The sequence below is a fragment of the Cariama cristata genome, unplaced genomic scaffold (assembly GCF_000690535.1).
Source record: "Cariama cristata isolate BGI_N322 unplaced genomic scaffold, ASM69053v1 scaffold30576, whole genome shotgun sequence".
In the NCBI taxonomy this organism is placed as follows: Eukaryota; Metazoa; Chordata; class Aves; order Cariamiformes; family Cariamidae; genus Cariama; species Cariama cristata.
Window position 1 is genome coordinate 11,803 of NW_009620891.1, and position 14,055 is coordinate 25,857.

Sequence of the window (14,055 nt, forward strand, 5' to 3'; positions counted from 1 at the left end):
CAAGTCATGAGCCTAGGAACATCTATTGGTCTCTCTGGGGGGGTACATCTACACAGCTACTGGTGGTGTCTCCCTGAGGGGGCTGGCACCGAGGACAGGGAGCCCTTTCGGTTCACCTGATGGAAGGAGACAAGATGGCTCAGTCTGCACAGAGACGCAAGGCCATGGACCTCCCGGGCTCTGTCTACAGTGGTAAACTCACCCCAGATGGACAAGGGCTGGCACCACCCGGCTGAATGCCAGTCCTCCAGGAGGAAGGCAAGTCAGGTCTGGCTCTGGCCACCAACTGAGGCTAAACCTGGCTCTGAGGTGGGAGGCTGGGCTGAAACCCCAGGCCTGGCCTCTCCCACGCAGCTGGGTGTACTGCAAAGGCACCGAGCCCCACAGTGGGGAAGGAAGAGTCAGAAACTGCATTTCTGTGGTCATGACCACATGGACGGCTGTTTGTCCAACCTGCTGAGAAGGAATATTTAGAGGGGTGAGAAAGTGGGAGGAACCCTCAAGATCAAGCTGGCTCCAGGAAACCTCCATGTGAGGACATTCCATGACCCATCCCCAGAGTCCCGGGGTATCAGCTGTGATCCTTGTGGAAGAGTGAGCCCCAGGAGGACAGCCAAGGACTGACTTTTCCTCAGTAAACCAGAAGTAGAAAACCCACAGGTTTCCCTGTGCACTGAAAAGAGCAAATCCAGGGATGATATCCAAACCACACATCTTGCAACTGTCACCGTGGCTGTCAGCCTCAGACCTACCTCACCATGCCTTCTGCAGCGTGAGTGACAGACACATCATCAGATGGGTCTCCCAGGTCGCTAGCTAGACTCAGGGCTATTTTTAATGTCTAAATTGAACACACAAAGACAGAAAGAAAGAAAAAGAAAGAACATTTAGGTGGCCCTGGAAATACAACTTTTGATACTCCGAATAGGAAGAGGTATCTGGTCTCCTGGCATGTTGGCTAAAGCCTATGAAGAAAAATGTCTAAAAGCCTGTTCCTGGGAATACCTCAGTGCAAAGGGCTGCTGCGTGTGGGTATGGGGACCAAAGGGCATCAGTTTGGCATAGCAAACTGTGTGCTGGCGGAGCTGAGCATGTACAGCAGCGTTTGTACAAGGTGGAACATGCCTGGCAGGAGCAGACCAGCTGGCTCAGCCCAGCTCAGTGGTTCAGCTGCATTGCCAGCTGGCAGACAGGGTCACCAGGATGCTACTTACTTTCTATTTCCATTCCTGAGTGGTCATCACAACAGCAAAGATCACACTGAATCCCAGTGGGACAGTGGGTCCTGGGCTTGCTCTTGCCTCTGGACAGCAGCTCCACTGGCACAGCACTACTGCCGAGCAGAAACGAGCTATTCCACTCACAACTGCTACCCGTGTTCCTAGCTGTAAGTCATCCAAAGTGTTTGAACAGAAGGCGTTCGTCCCAGCACACTTAAGGGAAAGATGGTGTAAAAAGAGGAAGGGATCTGGTTTCTCATACATGCAGCATCCTGCCTAAGCCAGTCCATTAAATATGGAAAGATACAATTTCAAAAGACACAGTTTATCCAGCCCTGGTTTTAAAGTGCGTAGCTAGAGGACAGCCACAAGGAGAAATGTGCTCTTCAATCAAGCCAGCTCGTGCCTAGCAGAATCGCACTAGACTTTCTGCTTGCAGGTCATGCCATTTTCATTCAAGATTCAAGACACTACATTACCCTGCAGGTAGATAGCTAGATATGACTTCTCATTTGAAATGTTCCACGCATCAACAACTTCTCCGGAAGTGTCATCATTTATCTTCTGATGTGCAGTGTAGAACACGATTAACTTCTGGAGAAGGTAGTGTTTCCACGAAACAGTCTCCTGACTGCCATACCATACAGAGGACATACAAAAGGCTTGGTGGCCAAGAGAGAGCTCTACTGAAACAAGTAGACCACATCCACCCCACTGGCACAGGCTAAGGACATCTTGGTCATGGCTGTCCCAGGGCTGGACTATTTGGTGCTGACCTAGCATGAAATCTCAGCCTTGCATTCAGCCATGTGATCCCAAGTAATCAGGGTTACACATCTTCTGAAGTGACTGCCCTTTATCTGGAGGTTTCAACCAATGGGTGAAAGTCTTGGCCTGGTGCAAACACAGAGCAAATAGATTCATCCAAAGCTTTCTGAAGAGAGCTCAAAAATAACTTAGGTGAGTCAACCTTCTCTGTGTCTGCACAGGCCTAGCAGTGTGTAACACCTCCAGTTGTTGCATTTTTGCTGAGAGGCGATAACTTCCAAGCACCCACTGTCCTGTCTGCTGCAAGGATGTGGTTGCATCCTTGCTTAAATTCCCAACTTGTAAAACCCACCTGTGGATCTGTTAAGCATCTAAGAACATAACTCTGCTTACAAAGCAGGAAACAGAGCACTTGCTTGACCTCCTGGGAAGCTGCAATGTTTTAATAGGGCTGACAGCCCTCCTGGAAAAATCATAATCTGGACCACTGAGGTCATGAGGTGGGCTAAAATGTAAAGATTTAAAAAAAATATGTAAAGTGTTGGGTCAGTTTTCCTTGTCATAGCCACATATAGGTTTTTGCTTGCAGCATCATTGCTGACTCTCCATGCAGTGCCCTAGCAGTGCTCTGGTATGGCCAGGGCCACTGGAGCATAAGAGGTGGAGGAAATAGATGGGACCACTCTCAGCTGCTGTGGGGGTTCATTCTGAAGAGATGATCATGTATAAGAAATGGGCAAAAGCCACAGTTTGTTCTGAAAAAGCTCTGCCTAAGCAAGAAAGAGTTCAGCTGAGCAGGAGGCTCCAGCATCTGCACCTACCTGAGGTAGAAGCACAGCTCAGATTTACACCTTAGCAGTCTATTTGCTCATTCTCTTCTGGAAATTACCTACAAACATTTTTGTACAACCAAGGAATAAATAAATTATTCTCCAGTAGCACAAGAAAATCAGCCAAATGTTGAACCTCCTCTTACCTCTGCCATCCAGTGCAAGATATTCCCCCTGGACACTTGACTTGTGATGTTAAAGCCCTCGAGGATGTTCAGTGCTGTGATCAGTGCGGGACCTGCATGCGGAGGTGGGGGACTGAAAACAAGATGCCCTGTGAAGGTAAGAAGAGAGGAATGAAGATGCTTTTGTCAGATTCTGTCCAGTTATAATACCTTCCCATAAGCTAGAGTCCTTGAGGACAGGGAAACCTTTCCAGATTTGAGGAGAAATAATGGAAATCAACATAATTTGAAAAGGATTTCCCAAAACATTCCTCTTGTATCTTTCCATTTCTTCATGACAGATGAAGGAAGCCCAAATAGGGGTGCTTTTTAACATCTGAAATTCAGTTCTTGCTGGTTGGTTTCTGGACTGCAGTGTGGGAGAATGGAGATAAAACGAGTTTCTAACATTACAGCTATAAGGCGAGTAAATACAGAGATTTCTAGAAAAGAATGACATTTTACAAACTTTCTGCGTAAAATAAGTTTTTCTCCCTTGCAGATCACTTTGGGAACTGTCTTCAGACATAGGCGCTAGCCTATGGTCCAGCTTCTATCTAGACATTGCATCAATATGTGATCATGTTGCATCTTTACACTCTAACACTATCAAAATACCATCTGTCACTATTAAGGAAAAAACAGGCCCATTTCAAAGTGCTGAAAAACCTCCTGAACTGCCTATGATGCTTCAGTGTCAGCAGGCAATAGCAGGAAACTCCCTGGAGGGCTTTTCTACAGACAACTCAGTGCAACTTTGACTTCAACTCTTATTAAATACTGTCGCCATCTTCTGCCAGGTGAAGTAAACTTTTAACCGGAGTTGCATGGCAATGGCTCAGGCGTTTACCTCGATAGACTGTGTGGACGGGATTCTCTACTGTGACACTGTAATTGCTGAAGTCTTCCTCCACCAAGACTCCTCCGTAGTTGTGGACCTGTGTAGGAGAGCAAAGCAGGGCACACTGAGAAAGCTGGGTTAAGGCTTTCTGCGTTCCTCATGGTGGCCCAGGTGAACACACACCATACTGTCATACAAATGCCATTGACATTCCCGAGCCAAGTGCCAGGTTCCTTAGGATACCCTGAAAATCTCTGCTTTCATGGCCTTGGTGGGCTGGCTCACCATTCACCACCGCTGGAAGGCTCTGCAGCTTACCTCCAAAAGCTCACCCACCCCACGGGTGCTCTGAAGACATTCTGCCTACTCCTGAAGATGGGGACTGGCACTGCCTCACAGCCGCCTCTCCCCTGGGTAGGAAGCATGAGTACATTAAAGGTTATGAAGCATCTGAATACTGCCAGGATGAAAAATACATATGGATCCAGGAGAGAAGGAACCTAGGTGTGGCAGGTCGCCATTACTAGAAATCTTTAGCATACAATTCCTACCCTATTTTTAATTATTTCAAGTGACAGTGGGGCTGCTGTACCCTCCGTCTTTCTATAAAACTCTCCTAGAGGTACAGTTTACTGGGCTTGCTAATTTTCATGAACACAGTAAAGATGGGCAATTCCCTCCACTGCAGGTCTTCTGTGGTTGAGTCATGATGGAGACCTCATAGGACCATCATAACTGCACTCTGCTGATCTTAAAATCCCCTGAAGTAGGTAATACTCTCAGTCAGCATACAGGTGCTGTTGTGCTCATGGGCCAATTCTGTCCTTCCACCCAGGAGCAGCCACACAACCTGGTGAGAGGTCCTGCTGGGGTAAGTTGCTGCTGTGAGTCCTCTAGATTTCCATATCCAAAAACGGACAAGAACAATTAGCCTGTGCGTGTTCTGATTTCTCACCTGGCCAGCTAACTCAGCAAGAAAACTTCTCTGGCAGGAACAGATGAATCACTGGAGCAGGGCACATTGCAGGGGGCAGTACATCAAACCACCCTAAAGCTGCAAAAGATGAATCCCCTATTTGAGATCCCTGCTGCCTTCCCAAAGCAGTCCCAGGGAAGAGGCCAGGTTGAACCCAATGGCTGAGCTGAGCAGGGAGATGCCTGTGCCAGGAGCTGGCTCCCTGGAGCTCGGCCAGTGGGAATGGGGCAGGAGGACCCTGATGGCACAGAAAGGGGAGAAGCCCTGGTCAGCCACAGACATCCTCTCGAATTCCCTAGAGAGCACTTTTTTGCACCTGTGCCTTCCCCGTCATGGGATGGAAACAAAGGGTAGGATGTTTTGGAGCTTTACTTGATTTCACCACATCAATGCCCTCCCTTTGCTGGAACAATAAACGCTGTGGGAAGCCAGCACTTTGCTCTTCTCTGCAATCAAATCTGGAAATACACACTCGATCCCAGAGCTTACCAGGGTCTTTGGTGTTGCAACCCTGGTCCTTGCTCCTCCATAGAGAGTTTGTGCTTCCCTGTGGCAGCCCTGAGGTCAGGGGAACAGGGTGATAAAGCAGGGTTTAGCTGTGGAGATGCACCACAAATTTGCGACCTTCCCTGTTCCTCATTCTCCATCTCTGCTGTGGTCCAGGTGAACCACAGAAGATTTCCAGACACAGAGCTCACAAATGTCTAAGGCTTGAGCTGAATGAACCCATTCCAGATTACTGATGACATGCTGAAGGTGCATCACTTGAACCATGGTGGTAGGGAAAATGGTGCCACCGACAACCCTGACTGCAGCTACAGAGGTATAAAAGTTGGGGTTTTTTTTACCAGAATAATTACTTTGTTTGTTGTTGCTATTTTTTCCAGAGCACCTCTAACAACAGGAGTTAAACTAGGGCAACCCTAAGTGGGACCAAGCCTGTCTGATCCTCTGCTCAGAGTGCTCACTGTTTTATTTTTAAACCATCTTCCTGGAGTCTGTAAAAATTTGCTTCTCAACAGAGAGGCACCTCTGGTTAAATGAAAGAAGGGGTTATCACCAATACTAACACAGCTCAGAGGGCATCTTAAAATTGATTTTTTTTTTCCTTTGAAAAAAACAGCCTGTCCTGGTTATAGAGGAAATGGAGGTTTCACTTCTGTAGGCTGTGGGGCCTTACACTACTGCAGTGACAGGGACAGGAAAGAAAAAGGAGGCTCCACACATTTGTCCCCATCATTGTGCTGACATTTGGCTATGGCTTATCTGCAGGTGGTCACCTTAAGCAGGTGACATGACAGGTGGCACTTTTCCAGCCTGACTGTGCCACATGGTCTAGGGCAGAGACAGGGACAGACATGGCTCACCTCGGAGATTATCTCCTGGGTCAAGTTCCCGCTGTAGAAAGCTGACACCCCTTCTGCCCCCACCAGTTCCAGGACGGCCGCGAGGTCCAGGCGCCTGACAAACATGCCAGGCAGCAAGGGTTGCCCGTCTGGCAGGAAGATCTCCCGAAATTTGTCAGAGTAGTTCAGGTTCTTCAGTTCACTTACGGCTTTGGCTGTGGGCAAGAAGAGGAAGAGCATCCAGAAAAGCCAGGGTGCAGGAACTCACAGGGGACCTGGAGTCACTGGGTGCCTGATGGGGATGTTGGACACTTGCTGCTGCCTCTTGTCCTATTTCAAAACTAGAGGGAGGCTGGATCGTGCATCCATTACAGCTGGGAAGGAAATCCAACGAAACCCCAGCACCCTTCCCTGGCTGGCCCTGGGCGGCTTCCCAGCGTGGGCTGCTCTGACCTGTCCCTGACCAGCCCGTGGAAAGGGCTCCAGTTTTGCTGCCACCACGCTCTCCCCTTGCAGACCATGGCTCACATGTTGCTCAGCTCCCAACACCATCCATCTCCAGGTCCAAAGAGCCTTAATTTCCCATGTATAACCACCTACATCCCCAGCTGCCTCACACCTGAGCACCGTGACCAGCATGCTCCTCCGTGCTGAGCAGCCACCCTTGGGTTCCCATCAGGTACTCACCCAAATCGTGTGTGACATTAAACCCATTCTGGGCGACACGGGCTGCGAGGCCCAGCAGCTCAGACCACGGGAGTCTGCCAAAGGAGAAAGGACAAGAAGAAACATGCCTTGGAGAAGTGCAGCAGGGCAAGGTGCTGGGGAGCAAGCGCAGGGCTCGGGTCTGCGGTCAGGGGGCTCCTGAAAGACCAGGCTGTGGGGGCAGCGGTGGCCAACAGGAGCACTGAGCTTTCAGTGGGTTGTTTCTTTTTCGCACAATCATCTCAGTGCTCCACGATGGGCACCAGAGAGGAAAGTCAGTGCAAGGACAGGGGAAGGGGCATCTCTAGAGCAAAATCTCAAGACAGGCTCTGGTCTTCAGCAAGTCATTCAGATCCCTCCCTGCCTGTGCCAACAGGGCACCAAGGACAGCCACACTTCTTATAGTCCAGCTAAAGAGAGAATGAAAATACACAGACATGTATGAAAATGTCCTGCGCCTATTTCTAAGAGAACATTTGTTGTCCCTCTTGTTAGCCAAAATTTTTCTTTGCAGAAAACCTGACCAAGCTGAATTCTTTCTTTTATTAAATGAAGTACCAAAAAATATTTTTCAACACAAGCCTCCAGGCACACCTTAACTAATGGTTTTGACGGGTGGCTGAGAATGTGGTCTGATGATGAGGGCTCGTGTGCTCCCAGTTCCCTCGCATGGACCCCAGGGCACAGCCTGTGCAGCCTGAGCACAGCCCGCCTGTGCCAGTCTCGTGTCTTACCTGCCGTGTAACTGGTGTGCCTGGTGCATTCCTTGTATCATGCCTGGCACCCCTACGAGCAGACCTGGCTGTAAAACAGGAAGGAGAAAAAGGAAGAGTAGTCTTCTTCCCATGAACGTGAGACATGGTACCCAATTGCGAGTCAAGGAGATGCAAGACAATTTTGCATGGGAAGTGTCTGCATGGACTTTAGGAGAGGGGAAGAGGTCTGTAGCAATACACTAAATTAGGGAATAGAAGTTTTTGGAAGGAAAGAGGTAAACTGAATCCTAGTCTCAACCCAATTTGGTCAGGAGAAATAACTCAGCAGAAGAACACAGGAATGTGCTCCTTCCTGGGACTCTTGTTCTCTCAGCTCCCCACTGCCGGAGGGATGTGCCTTTTTAGTCCCCAAGCCCTGCAGGCTCCAGGCATATTGGGGCTGCCAAAGAAGTATTTTCCCTGGACTCCCCATGTCTGTAGAGCCCGGGATCTCCCATGGTGGGAGAGGTCTCCTGTCACTTCCCCAGGCATCTCCCCCTCAGCCCAAGAGTTGCAGGGAGAGGAGAGCCAGAGACATCAGCCAGCTCCAGCCCTTGGAGGAGTCAGCTGTGGGACACTGGTCCTCACCTTGGTGTCCTTCTGCAGGTCGCCCTCCAGTGGGATGCCCAGGGGAGCCACCTCACGGAAGTCAATCACCCAGCTCCTGTTCTTCCGGATGTCGTGGACCAGCATCACCCCACCCCTGTAGCAAGACAAGGGTCATGACACAGCACCGGCTGTCCTTGCAACAGCTGCCACCATAAAGCCAAAATGAAGAGCATGGGTGCCACTGGGCCCAGGGCCAGTCCTGCCATGATGGGACCACCCGCTGTAGCAGGCCACCAGCCTCAGCAGTGACCCAGGGCTGGCCAGTGGTGCAGAGGAACACTGCTGCCCTTCCCCAGAGACCAGTTCAGGACAACTGAGCCAAGGCTGGTGCAGGACGCAGGCAGCCCCTGCGCTGAGCCTGCAGCGAGGCTGGATCAGTCCCTGCCAGACCACTGGCTCTGTTCCACTGCCAGGCTGGGACTATCTGGGATTTTCTTTCTAATCTGAACAGTTTTGCAACAAAACAGGGGTTTTGCTTGCAACAGCAACCCCTGGTGCAGCCTGGAGAAGCTATTAGGTGGCGGTGTTTTATGCAACGCTCCTGAGTCCTCCTGCAGAGCCGAGAGCACCAGGCTCACGTAGATGCCACCCTGGGGATGAGGGCTGGGAGGAGGTCACTCCTCAGCGCCCTGCCTCCCCTGGCTGCTGCCTGGAGCCAGCCTCAGACCTCAGCCTCCTGTTGCAGCAGGAGCAGAGCTTATAGAGGGAAGCACTTAATCTCTGAAAGCATTGGGACTGAGCCCAGGGTGTTTCAAGCTCCTGGCACACTCGCAGAGAGGCTCAGCAGCCTGTGGTCACTTTTTCAACCCTCTTGAGCCTGATGCTTGGACTTTTCTGGCAGCCACTATGTCAGACGCAGCTTTTCCCTCCCTGGGGGTCTCTGTCCTTCACTGTCAACTCAGTGCACAGGAAGGGTCCCTGTCCCTGTGCAGATAGGGACACGTCCACCATCTGATGTCAGAGACCTAGTACCACACGCTGGGACTTAGGATACCATGAAGGCACATTTCAGTTGGTGCAGAAACCACCTGCCTGAGGACAACCACAGATGACAGCACGAGGGTGAGCAATCAACACTTACCCACCGATCCCCGATGTGTGTGGGTTGATGATCCCTGTGCAGAGGGCCGAGGCGATGGCTGCGTCTACCGAGGAGCCCTGCTTGTTGAGCACCTCTATGCCCAGCGCCGTGCAGCGGGCAGCATCCGTGACCACAGCACCACGGTGGAAGATCTGCCAGAAAAGGAGAGCAGTTGTGCCTGTGGAGGGGTGCTGGGGCTGCCCAGATCTTTGCCCAGCTCTGTGGCACCTGAAGCCTGATGCCAGCACCAAGGCTGTGGCTGATCTGCATTTTCAGGTGCCTCCAAATGCCGGGGGGAGTAGCAAGTCCCTCGGCATATCCCTGCACCAGGGCAGCTGTGGTCGCTCTGCACGTAGCCATGGCCATCAGCTCAGCTGGCTTTCAACAGTAGACATGCTAAGCTGGTGGGCCACGTCTCACCCTGTCCTCCGCAACCCCAGAGCAGGGTTGGACTAATCCTCAAGAGCAACAGGCGATGGCATGCTGTCATTGCGCTGCAGCAATGTGGTCACTGGAAATGGGAATACAGTTGAAAAGAATGCAGCATCCCCCCCAGTACCATGGCTTGTTCTCATCCTTCCCTGGTGCCAGCATCAGTGCTAATGCAGTCACAGGAAGTTTTAAAAGGTTCATTTTAATGCTATGGTACAAATTGCAGCATCTCAGCATGAGCCAGAGCGGTCTCGGGATGTGCGAAGACAGAAGGGCTATGACAGGCTGGCGGGCAGGACTGGCCCTTCCAGTGGTGCCACAAAGGGGCTGCATTGCACAGCCTCCCTTCCAGTGCTGCACCCCAGTCAGCCGCGGGGCCAAGCCACTCCACTCCCAATGGCTGCATTTTGCCTGCCAGTGAGAGAGCAATAAATTTTAAAAAAGCAAATCTCTTTCATGTGGACTTGCAGGCAGCTCTGCCCTGCTGGGCAGCATACGGAGAAGATGATGGTGACTACTGGCTGCCCCTTGGCCCCTCTCAGGCTGCAGTACTTGGCAGGAAATGTTCTGCAGGAAGGTACAAACCCATGGCCGTGCTGCCTTTGCTCTGTGGGACAGATTAGCAGGAGGTTTAGCTCTGTTTTCAGCTATTTCCCTGCTTGGTCTTTGATGGATCCTTCCAGAGGTGAGCCTGGGCATATAGATCCATAAAACTCTCTCCCAGTGGAGTTGCCTACTGCTTCACTAAGGATTCCTTTCTGAAAGCATTCACATCTGGCTTAAACCACAGCTGGAGACACAGTAGTAGGGCTGCCTGTTTCCCCCTAGCAGCACCCCCAAACCTGCCAGGCACAGCCACCCACACCCCAGCTGCAGGGCAGGCACTGAGAGCTCAGCTCACCTCTCCAAGTACAACCACCAGCTGCATGAAAAAGGTTTCAAGACAATTTAGGGTGGAATTGCAGAGAGAGACTCAGCACCCATGGTCTCACTGGCACCGGCCGGGGTTCACCAGCACTTACCCTGCTAAACTACTGGCAAGGAGGGAAGTTGGGGAGCTTCTCCTATTTTCGGAGTCAAAGTCCAACTGCAAAGCCATTGTTCTGTCTTACCTGAGGGTCCCCAAAATAGATCTGCATGATCAGGGCTACTGTGACCCCCGTGGCGAAGGTCAGGCAGGCGGTGATGATGACAGTCAGCCCATCCTGCCGGCAGCTGCAGTCTCCAGAAAAAGGGTCCTTGCTGGTCTCTTGGAGAGGGGACACATCCTGGCTTCCCATCTCTGATGAGGATGAGGGCAGGCGCTGGAGACGTGCAGATTTCAGGAAGGAGTCTGGGTCTTTGTGGGCAGCACGGAGAAAACAAGTGTTAGTTATTGAGCAATGTGGGGCTCTTATTGCAGTGTTTACCCAGTGCTAATGTTACACTGTGCCCCTTCCAGCAAGGCTATTACCTTCCCTATTGATCCCAGCTCTCAAAAGACTTTCTGGCTCAGGTGCTGCTTTAGGTCATTTTACTGATCCCTTCCTTTAGCTCTAATTATGCCAAACTGACCTCCCTGGAGATTAAGAAGAGCAAAAAAACCTGAACTTTGTTCCATTTTCAGTCCATTCACCAGTCTTCAGTGATGGGCTCTGTTTGGAGGGGTTATTGACACAGCACTGACTCGCAAACAAGTCTCTGAAAAGCAGCAGGACTGAAGAATAGGAAATTAAGATATTAAAAAAAAAATCCAGCAGCTTTATTTGGAGCTACGCTTGAGCTAAAGCACCTGAGCAAAACAGAGGTGAAGCAAAATGTGTGGCCTGACCACAGGAAATACCTCTACAGAAGCATGGCAAAGTGAGGGCAGAGAGGAGCAAACCTGCAAACTGGAGGGCCTCGGGGAATCCACCCGCTCTCACGGCAGGAAAGGCTCTGCTTTAATTTCTTGCTTCCTCTGGCTGATGAGGCCCACTGTGAAATCAAGCCACTCGCTGAACGCCCAGCTCCAAGATAGCAAATGTAACAGGGCAGGATTTTGCTGGGCATCCGCCAGACGGCAGACAATGCTCAGCAGGATGAAAAAGTCTCTCTTTTGCTCTGAAAGATGCCTTGAATCTCTACTTGTGTCAGCTGCTGCGTTTGCAGCAGGGAGGATGTCGGCTGAGCATGCCCTGCCTGTGCATGGGTGCTGCTGGGCACTCGGAGTTGCTGGAGGGGACGTGTCCGTCCCTGCTGGGCACCGAATGGGACCGAGTAGCTCAGGGCATCATCCGGGGCTCCTGGATGAATCTTTATGGGGGCTGCCAAGAGCCGGCGGGGGCTGCAGTGCCCTGTGCATCCATGGTGGGAAGAGGAGCACTGCATGGAAAAGACAGGATGAGAAGCTTGCCCCTCCACATAGGGGATGTTTCCTGGGTTTGGGGTAAGGGAGAAGGGAGCAAGCAGGAAACCCCGCATCCCCCATCACCCCACTGTGTCTCTCCATCTGCTCTGGTAGGCAGCATCTCCCTGGGGACTGCCAGCCCCGTCCTTGCCATGACATTAAAAAGACCTTCTGGGTGCAGCTCTTCTAGGGCCAGGCATGAAGTTAGTTTTAATTTCAGTGATGCTGCAATGAGGAGTAAACCCCCTGCAGCCAGGGAATCGCCTTAGGGTGAATTTAATCTAATTCATGCTGCAGTGGTTTAGGAGTGTGACTGTGAAAGGCTCAGCTTTTCCAGCCTGCGTCTCTGAGCATGCACAGAGCCCCTCACTTGCACATCTGGTCTGAGTGAGCTGGGCCTGCAGCATGCAGGCAGAGTGGGAGGCTTGGCTAGGGGGGGCAATGGGCTGGGGTGCCTCCGGCAGGGGCCACGACTAGCCTGGCAGGGAATGCCATTGGGGATGGATGTCGTATACAGCCCCCAGCGGGGCACCAGCCCCACTAGTGGGGAAACTGCGAGGAGTGAGCTGGGCTCCTCCACCCGACCCCTCCAAGGATGCCATCCCTCTGCTCTGCTCCTGTTGCACTGGTGACAGGCCAGCCTAGCCCAGGATGAGGGGAGATGAACACCCAGGGAGCAACCATGGGAGAGGACAGGCCACGGCCCCCCCACCCACACAGAAGTCCCTTTGTTCTCCGCCACAGGCATCCTATGTGGGCTTGACCAAGTCACTTAGTCTCTGTGACCACTGGTGCTGCCTGGGGACAGAGGGCCGTGGTTTGGGGACAGGAGTGGTTGGAAGGGGTCAGTCGGGAGCACAGAGGGCAAGGAGCAGCTCGTGAGGCCAATGCACAAGTGCCCATCCCTCCACCAATGTTCACGTTTGAAAGAGAAGCCACCAAACCCTACTTAGCTTCCGTGGGGGCCATGAAGCAGATGTGGCTTCATGGGGGAACCAGCACTGTGGGGAACCAGGGCCACTTCATCTCTGGAGCCGCTGCAGAGGGGACAGCAGAAACTGGAGGTGCTCACGGGCTCTGGCAGGTGTGGGACCATTCAGTCCTTTGCGGGGTCTGTCCCCAGCACCACCAGCACAATATGGAGTTCCTCTTTATAACAATATCTTCTGGGCAGTAGAAACCAAAAGTCTGGGTTCCCTCCCTGCCAGTCTGGCAGATAACGTGGCATAGAGAAGCACAGCCAACTTGCAACATGCATGCAGCGTCGGATGAGCACGCGTTTCCACGTGGCAGGAGAGCAGCAGCTCTTCCAGCCACCCCACGTGTGGGCAGTGAGGGAGACTGAGCCCCTGCACCCGGCAGGGCCCTGGCACAGACAAAACCGCTCCAAACTCTGTTCATGCTCCACGTGTGAGACGAGAGGCCTTGTGCTTTCAGAAGAGCTGTTCCCACAAACCTGCATGTGGCAGCTTCGCCCCGACAGCACAGGATCGCATGGGACAAGAACGGGCAATGGGAACTTCACTGGGTGGTCACAGCAGGACAGGGAGGAGGACAAGGGGCACATGGGGTCTGCTCAAGCATGGGCCTCGGGGTTTTGGGGTCGATGGAGCAGAGACCTGCCTGCGGGCTATGAAGCAGCCCCCGGGATGAAGGGCAACGTTGCTTGGAGAAACATGACATGGAGGAGAAAAAACATTTCTCTGAACTATCGAGAAGGAAACAATCAATTAGAAACAGGCAAAGGGTTTTCTCAAGGATCAAAGGACCACCTGACTTTATTACAGCCACACACATGGCAGGAGGGCTCCCTAGCCCCGTGCCAAACCCCCGGTATCCCTGGCTATCTTCCGTGCCCATGGCTCCCAGCACGTCCCCACAAGGTAAACGAGGGGCCGGGTAACACGAGGACGTGGGAGCCCGGCGAGCCCCCACTCCCTGTGTGGGGGCCAAGGAGAGC

The 14,055-nt window shown here is 52.2% G+C and overlaps 1 protein-coding gene across 1 annotated transcript in view; it reads right to left on the reverse strand.

Moving 5' to 3' along the window:
• Positions 1 to 11,327, reverse strand: part of GGT7 (gamma-glutamyltransferase 7) — a 15,828-nt gene extending 4,501 nt beyond the window's left edge. The window contains exons 1-10 of the mRNA XM_009701766.1: positions 11,312 to 11,327; positions 10,840 to 11,066; positions 9,296 to 9,447; positions 8,194 to 8,308; positions 7,585 to 7,652; positions 6,833 to 6,906; positions 6,167 to 6,360; positions 3,833 to 3,920; positions 2,965 to 3,092; positions 753 to 841 (exon numbers count right to left, since the gene is read on the reverse strand). Of these exons, the coding sequence (XP_009700068.1) occupies positions 753 to 841; positions 2,965 to 3,092; positions 3,833 to 3,920; positions 6,167 to 6,360; positions 6,833 to 6,906; positions 7,585 to 7,652; positions 8,194 to 8,308; positions 9,296 to 9,447; positions 10,840 to 11,066; positions 11,312 to 11,327 (1,151 nt within the window). The remainder of the gene's footprint in view (positions 1 to 752; positions 842 to 2,964; positions 3,093 to 3,832; positions 3,921 to 6,166; positions 6,361 to 6,832; positions 6,907 to 7,584; positions 7,653 to 8,193; positions 8,309 to 9,295; positions 9,448 to 10,839; positions 11,067 to 11,311) is intronic.
• Between the last annotated feature and the right edge of the window lie 2,728 nt (positions 11,328 to 14,055).